Here is an 8,310-nt window from a genome sequence, read left to right on the forward strand (position 1 = left end):
ACTAAAGTATGATATTATTTATACATTTTTAGGACACATAATATAGTATGATATTATTTATACGTTTTTAGGATACATACCTTAGTATGATATTATTTATACATTTTTAGGACACATACCTTAGTGTGATATTATTTATACATTTTTAGGACACATACTGTAGTATGATATTATTTATACATTTTTAGGACATATACTATAGTATGCAATTATTTTTACATTTTTAGGACACATACTATAGTATTAAATAATTTCTACATTTTTAGGACACATACTATAGTATGATATAATTTTTACATTTTTTGGACACATACTAAAGTATGATATTATTTATACATTTTTAGGACACATACTATAGTATGATATTATGAATACATTTTTAGGACACATACCTTAGTATGATATTATTTATACATTTTTAGGACACATACTGTAGTATGATATTATTTATACATTTTTAGGACACATACTATAGTATGCAATTATTTTCACATTTTTTAGGACACATACTATAGTATGATATTATTTATAAATTTTTAGGACACATTCTATAGTATGATATTATTTTTATATTTTTTTGGACACATACCTTAGTATGATATTATTTATACATTTTTAGGACACATACTATAGTATGATATTATTTATACATTTTTAGGACACATACCTTAGTATGATATTATTTATACATTTTTAGGACACATAATATAGTATGATATTATTTATACATTTTTAGGACACATACCTTAGTATGATATTATTTATACATTTTTAGGACACATACCTTAGTATGATATTATTTATACATTTTTAGGAAACTTACTGTAGTATGACATTATTTATACATTTTTAGGACACATACTATAGTATGCAATTATTTTTACATTTTTAGGACACATACTATAGTATTAGATAATTTATACATTTTTAGGACACATACTATAGTATGATATTATTTTTAAATTTTTTGGACACACACTAAAGTATGATATTATTTACACATTTTTAGGACACATAATATAGTATGATATTATTTATACATTTTTAGGACACATACCTTAGTATGATATTATTAATACATTTTTAGGACACATACCTTAGTATTATATTATTTATACATTTTTAGGACAAATACTATAGTATGCAATTATTTTTACATTTTTTAGGACACATACTATAGTATGATATTATTTATACATTTTTAGGACACATACTATAGTATGATATTATTTTTACATTTTTTTTACTCATACTAAAGTATGATATTATTTATACATTTTTAGGACACATAATATAGTATGATATTATTTATACATTTTTAGGACACATACATCAGTATGATATTATTTATACATTTTTAGGACACATAATATAGTATGATATTATTTATACATTTTTAGGACACATACCTTAGTATGATATTATTTATACATTTTTAGGACACATACCTTAGTATGATATTATTTATACATTTTTAGGACACTTACTGTAGTATGACATTATTTATACATTTTTAGGACACATACTATAGTGTTACGGCCGCAGCCTTTTTGAAGCCCAGAGGTGTGCTCCGCGCCGTTCCCTGTGCAGCAGCGCAGCACCACGGACAGCTACGCTCTGAGATGTTGTCCTTACTCCAGCACCATGGAGAGCGCCGGAGCGGCAGGCACAAGCAGCTGGGACTTTTTATCTCATCAGCCGGCCCTTCAAAAGCGGCCAGCTGGAGCTCATCAGGGGAGAGAAATGTTTGGAGTTGCAGAGGCAACGTTTGTTCTCTCCCCGTTGGCAGTTAACAGGTTGTTGTTGGCTTTTTGTAAAGAAGCAGCTTTAGAACCTTTTGTGTTTTGGGATAGTTGCATTTAAGCGGTAATTTTGGTTTTGGTGTGTCTGCTAGACCATCTTGTGGTTTAAATTACCAGGTGGGGATTATTCCCCTTTTGAAGTCTCAGTTTCCTGAGCTATTTTTGTTGTTTGGGTAACCTAAGTTAATTCAGCATTTGGTTTTGTCTGTTAGACAAACCTTGGTTAATTTAAGGGTGGGATTTTCCCCTTTTGCTGTTTCATTCCCTTTTTAAATAAAGGAGATTAATATTAAGAGTGGTTGGTCCTCTGGACATTTTTAGTTATTCGTTTAAACTCAGTTTGGTAAGGGTTTTTGGCCCTTCTTTTGGTACTTTCTTTTTGTAATAAAATCCTTGAAAGGAAACTTTGAGTTTGGTCTTGCTTGGACAAGCCTTTTTCTCCCCAACGAGGGTCACTTTTTGTTAGACTGGTCCATCTTATGTTTATTCCCCTCACCTTCCTAGCTGAGCCCATAGAGGGGTGTAACATAAATGGGGGCTCGTCCGGGATTTCACTGATTTATAGCTGTTTTATTACACGGTTATAGCCTGTTTTAGATCAGTTAAGCCCGTGCCAAACGTTTGGACTAGTTTTAACATTTGCTCTTTGTTGGTTTTGTGAAGACACAAAACCCACGCTGTTTTGTGTTGTGTCATTTTGTTTTGTGCTTAAACATGGCTCAGTTTTGTGTGGAGACATTTATGGAGGCTCCATCCCGTGAGGTGCTGGAGCGTTGCCGCAAGGCTGACCTTCTGCAGATAGCTGTCAACCTTGCTCTTGACATCCCAAACCCTGTGCTGAAAAAAGACTTGAAATTGCTCATTGTGGAGCATTTGGAGGACATGGGGATTTTAAAGACTGAGAATGAGTCTGGTGCAAAGACGGAACCAGAAGGATCTCCTGCAGATCCTGATGAATGTGACGATCCTGAAGTCCCTGCTGCTGCGGAGGATCATGAGGGTGAGACGAAGGAGACAGGAAAAGCTCCTCTAACCGTACGAAAGTCTGTTCCGACCTCCCCAGGTTCGCCGACGGAAGGATCTCGAGACGCACGACTACAGGTGCGGCTGGCACGTCTGGACATGGAAAGAGAGGAGAGAGCCCAGGCAAAAAGACTCCAGATGGAACTGGAGGTTCGGAGGATGGAGATTGAAGCTGACACAGCTGTGAGAATAAGGAAATTGGAACTGGAAGCCCAGCTTTCCAACCCTGGACTTCATATCACGCCCACCAAAGCTCCGCAACCCGCCACAACCCCGGCCTTTGACATTAGTAAGTGCATTTCCTTAATGCCTACATTTAGAGAGACCGAGGTTGACAGCTATTTTGTAGCTTTTGAAAGAATTGCGGAGACGTTGCAGTGGCCGCGCGGGGTGTGGTCTCTGCTGCTCCAGTGCAAGCTGAGCGGCAGAGCTTTAGAAGTTCTGTCTGCGCTCCCTGTCACAGATGGTCTGGACTATGACCGAGTGCAAACTGTTATACTACAAGCGTATGAGTTAATCCCAGAAGCTTATCGTCAAAAATTCAGACAAGCTAAGAAAAGTGCTGGACAAACACATGTGGAATTTGCACGTGAAATAAGCATGCTGTTTGATAAATGGTGTTCGTCCACAAAAATTAAAACTTTGAGTGACCTCCGAGAGCTTATCCTTTTGGAGGATTTTAAACGTAAGCTGCCTGAGAGACTGGTAACCTACTTAAACGAACAAAAAGTCAGCACTTTATCAGCTGCGTCCCTTTTAGCGGACGAATTCACACTCACTCACAGAGAGGTTGTGAGGAGAGATGAGAGAAAAGACGTTCAGCCCGTTTTGATGAAGAAATCCATAAAAAGAAGCTCTCAAAACGGAAATCCTGAAACCCGTACCTGTTACTATTGTCACAGAACGGTACACGTTCTTAAGGATTGTTTTATGTTGCAGAAAAAGAACGGGAAGCCCACTGCAGCTCCTAAGGAAGTTGCATTCCTTAAAAAGTCGCCTGTGGTTAACCCCTTGTGCGCCGCCGGGGAGCCTGATGCTTGTTTTGCACCCTTTATTCTTTCGGGGGAGATCTCGTTGACTCCTGGTGATGCAGACAAGCAAAACGTTCGCATTTTGAGAGACACAGGTGCGTCTCAAACGTTAATACTGAGCAGCGCACTCCCATTTTCAGCCAGTAGTTCACGCGGGTACGCTGTTTTGTTACAGGGAATTGAAATGAAATCCCTGCCTGCCCAGGTGCACCGCGTTCACCTGGAATGCCAGCTCGTTAGCGGCTGCTTTGATGTTGCCATTTGTGACCATTTACCGGTAAACGGGGTTGATGTGTTGTTGGGGAATGATGTTGCTGGAGGTAAAGTGCTACCTCTTCTAGAAGTAGTTCCTCAACCTCAAGCCGAACATGTAAATTGTGCTGCTGATTCACATTTTTACCCAGCTTGTGCTGTCACCCGTTCGCAAACACAGAATAATGTGGACATCCAGTTAAGTGACTCGGTGCTGATGAGACTCCTCAGTGATGACTCCGAACAGACAGCCCATGATGGATTTGGATTTGTTCCGTCATCAGACGCAGAAGAGCAGAGAGAAAAGGCTGATGCTGATCCTCAGCAAGGAGAACCTTTTCCACTTACGGCAGAAACCCTTTCTGCTGCACAGAAGAGTGATATTACTCTGAAACCTTATTTTGAACAGGTGACCACTTCAGATAAAACAGACAAAACTACAACACATTATTTATTAGATAATGATGTGCTGGTGCGTTGTTGGCCTCAGCCCGCGGCTGAGGGCATGGAATGGGGGTTGGTGAAGCAAATAATTGTTCCATCCTCTTACAGAGAACATGTGGTCTCCTTGGCACACGAGAGTGACTGGTCTGGCCATTTGGGTGTCAACAAAACTTATAAACTGTTGTTGGAGCATTTCTTTTGGCCAGGGATGAAGAAAGAGGTGTCTCTCTTCTGTCGGCGTTGCCATGTCTGTCAGATGACAGGAAAGCCGAACCAGCCCATTCCTCCTGCCCCGTTACAGCCCATTCCTGTAGTGAGTACGCCTTTTGACCATGTCATCTTAGACTGTGTGGGACCTTTACCTCCTTCTAGAACAGGAAAGCGATTTTTGTTAACCCTTATGTGTTCAGCTACAAGGTTTCCGGAGGCCATACCGCTGAACTCCATCACCACCAGGTCTATAATCAGAGCTCTAACCCATTTCTTCTCCATCTTTGGGTTACCAAAGGTAATACAGACCGACCAAGGGACAAACTTCAAATCTAAACTGTTCAAACAGGTAACAAAAACCTTAGGAATCACACATGTCATGTCATCCGCGTATCATCCTCAGAGTCAAGGCGCTTTGGAAAGATGGCACCAAACTTTAAAGGCAATGCTGACAAAGTATTGCTTAAGTAAAAGCAAAACGTGGGAAGAAGGATTGCCTTTTGTGTTGTTTGCTGCTCGTGAGGCTGTGCAGGATTCTCTTGGTTTTAGTCCTGCCCAGCTTGTGTTTGGACACACTCCTCGTGGTCCCCTGAAAGCTCTAAAAGAGAGATTTCTTTTTTCTGATCCGCCTGACAGAAAAGTGAGGGAGTATGTCCAACTCTTCCAGAAAAGATTAAAGGAAGCAAACGCTATTGCTAAAACTCACTTGGACAAAGCTAAACTGAAGATGAAGGTTCAGTATGATAAGACGGCAACCAGACGTAACTTTGCAGTTGGAGACAAGGTACTGGTTCTAACGCCTTTGTCCAATTCGGCTCTCAGCACCAAATTTGAGGGACCATTTGAGATCCTGAGTAAGCTCGGGGACACAAATTATGTGCTAAACACACCTGCCAGGAGACAGAAAAGCAGGGTTTGTCATGTTAACATGTTGAAGCGCTATGAGGATGGTTCCCCTCTGTCTAAACCTGTAACAACTTGTGTTTTAGTACCAGATGCTGCTAACAAACCTATGGTACCACAGGAAGCTGGTGAAGTCGGAGAAGACTTCCCCTCTAGTTGTAGTCCTCGGTTAAATAACTCCGAGGCACTTAAGGAACTGGAAGGACAGATAACACATTTGTCACCTGAAATGGCTGGAGACTTGGTGAAGTTAATTCACTCTAGGAAGAGTCTGTTTGTTGATGTGCCCACTCAGACCACTGTGTTAGCACATCATGTTGAGGTGAGTGAAGCCAAGCCCATTAGACAGCATCCGTACCGTGCTAGTCCCGAGAAAAGACTGATTATGAAAGAAGAAACGGAGTACTTATTGAAAAATGGCTTTGCTATTCCCAGCAGGAGCCCCTGGAGTTCACCCTGTCTGGTGGAGAGGAAACCAGATGGAACCGCTCGGTTTATAACCGATTACAGGAAGTTAAATGCAGTTACCATCTCAGACTCATATCCTCTACCCCGTATAGATGATTGCGTTGACAGTGTGGGACCTTCCAAGTTTGTGACTAAGTAGGACCTGTTAAAGGGATATTGGCAGGTACCTTTAACAGAAGAAGCTTCTCTTATGTCAGCTTTTGTTACCCCAGATGCCTTTTTACAGTACACTGTGTTACCCTTTGGCATGAAAAATGCACCTGCCACCTTCCAAAGGTTAATTAACACTGTTACTTCTGGCCTCTCACATTGTAGTGCTTACCTCGACGATATTGTTGTTTATACAGACACCTGGGAAGAACACCTCAACACTCTCACTCAGTTATTTGATCGTCTGGTGCAGGCCAACCTGACCCTGAACTTGGCCAAATGTGACTTTGTTAAGGCTACCGTCACTTACTTAGGTAAAGAAGTTGGGCAGGGGAAAGTAAAGGTCCTGCATGAAAAGGTGAAGGCTATGATGTCGTTTCCTCCTCCCACTACTCGCCGAGAACTGAGACGGTTCCTGGGCATGGTTGGATACTATAGGGGGTTTTGTCGAAACTTTTCTAACGTTGTTCTTCCTCTCACAGATCAGCTAAGTCCCAAAAGGAAGTTTGAATGGACTTCGGAGTGCCAAGCCTCTTTTGAGGCTGCCAAGCTGCTGCTGTGCTCTGCTCCTGTCCTGGCTGCACCCGATCTGACCAAGCCGTTCAAGCTGGAAGTTGATGCCAGCGCTATAGCCGCTGGAAGTGTGCTGATCCAGGAAGATTCAGCTGGTATTGATCATCCGGTCTGTTATTTTTCTAAGAAGTTCAACCGACACCAACTGCACTATTCCACCATTGAAAAGGAAACGTTGGCTCTACTCCTTTCATTGCAGCATTTCCACGTTTACGTGGGTTCCAGTTGTTCTCCTACAATAGTGTATACAGACCATAACCCTTTGACTTTCCTCAGTAGGATGTATAACCAGAACCAGCGGCTCATGCGGTGGGCGCTCATCCTACAGGAATATGCCATCGAGGTTCGACACAAGAAGGGGACTAACAACATCATTGCTGATGGGTTGTCCAGAAGTTTTGGTAACCTGTAGCGTCCAATAACCACTACATATCACAGATGCATACAATTTGTTTTAACTCCTCCTTCCAGGGCCCCTTGTAGGCACAAGGGCTTCACCCTCTTTAGGGTGTTGCCGTTTGTTGTTTTCTCTAGGGTTGCGGCAAGAGGCTAGTGTTGTCTGTGTCCTGCAGACATCTCGGGAGCACCCCAGGGTGATGGGGGACGGGCTTGCCAATGGGCCACCCCTCGTCGTCGCTGGTTTGTATGTGTACACCCACACATGTGCTTAATCTGCCCGCCTTAACCCGCATGAAGAGCAAGGGTTGAGTTAGAGAAGCTCCCCCATAGGTAGTTAGCGGGATGCCCTGGTTGTGTGTAAATGGAGGATACTGTTGAGTTTTAAATGTATCTTGCGTTTTAAGAAAAAAGATGGTGGTGTCTTATGTATGGTTTTAGATTCTTTATCTCACCCCCTCCTTTTTTCTTTTAAGGGTGGGGATGTTACGGCCGCAGCCGTTTTGAAGCCCAGAGGTGTGCTCCGCGCCGTTCCCTGTGCAGCAGCGCAGCACCACGGACAGCTACGCTCTGAGATGTTGTCCTTACTCCAGCACCATGGAGAGCGCCGGAGCGGCAGGCACAAGCAGCTGGGACTTTTTATCTCATCAGCCGGCCCTTCAAAAGCGGCCAGCTGGAGCTCATCAGGGGAGAGAAATGTTTGGAGTTGCAGAGGCAACGTTTGTTCTCTCCCCGTTGGCAGTTAACAGGTTGTTGTTGGCTTTTTGTAAAGAAGCAGCTTTAGAACCTTTTGTGTTTTGGGATAGTTGCATTTAAGCGGTAATTTTGGTTTTGGTGTGTCTGCTAGACCATCTTGTGGTTTAAATTACCAGGTGGGGATTATTCCCCTTTTGAAGTCTCAGTTTCCTGAGCTATTTTTGTTGTTTGGGTAACCTAAGTTAATTCAGCATTTGGTTTTGTCTGTTAGACAAACCTTGGTTAATTTAAGGGTGGGATTTTCCCCTTTTGCTGTTTCATTCCCTTTTTAAATAAAGGAGATTAATTTTAAGAGTGGTTGG

At 41.9% G+C, this 8,310-nt stretch overlaps 1 protein-coding gene across 1 annotated transcript; it reads left to right on the plus strand.

Annotated features, from left to right (window-relative positions):
• The first annotated feature begins 1,550 nt into the window (after window positions 1-1,550).
• On the plus strand, window positions 1,551-6,975 carry LOC139063934 (uncharacterized). Its single transcript, XM_070547100.1, has 3 exons — window positions 1,551-3,114; window positions 4,743-4,865; window positions 4,963-6,975. The coding sequence occupies exons 1-3, from the start codon at window positions 2,517-2,519 to the stop codon at window positions 6,270-6,272; spliced, it is 2,031 nt and encodes a 676-aa protein (XP_070403201.1). The 5' UTR covers window positions 1,551-2,516; the 3' UTR covers window positions 6,273-6,975.
• Window positions 6,976-8,310: the final 1,335 nt, after the last annotated feature.

This window comes from Nothobranchius furzeri, chromosome 18, assembly GCF_043380555.1.
Source record: "Nothobranchius furzeri strain GRZ-AD chromosome 18, NfurGRZ-RIMD1, whole genome shotgun sequence".
Classification (NCBI taxonomy): domain Eukaryota; kingdom Metazoa; phylum Chordata; class Actinopteri; order Cyprinodontiformes; family Nothobranchiidae; genus Nothobranchius; species Nothobranchius furzeri.

Bases quoted from the DNA above. Each gene is read 5' to 3' on its own strand.
- LOC139063934 (XM_070547100.1), top strand. From the start codon at position 2,517: ATGGCTCAGTTTTGTGTGGAGACATTTATGGAGGCTCCATCCCGTGAG. The intron at 3,115-4,742 runs GTAAGTGCATTT...CTGTTGTTGGAG, and splicing joins AACCCCGGCCTTTGACATTA to CATTTCTTTTGGCCAGGGAT. The intron at 4,866-4,962 runs GTGAGTACGCCT...TTATGTGTTCAG, and splicing joins CGTTACAGCCCATTCCTGTA to CTACAAGGTTTCCGGAGGCC.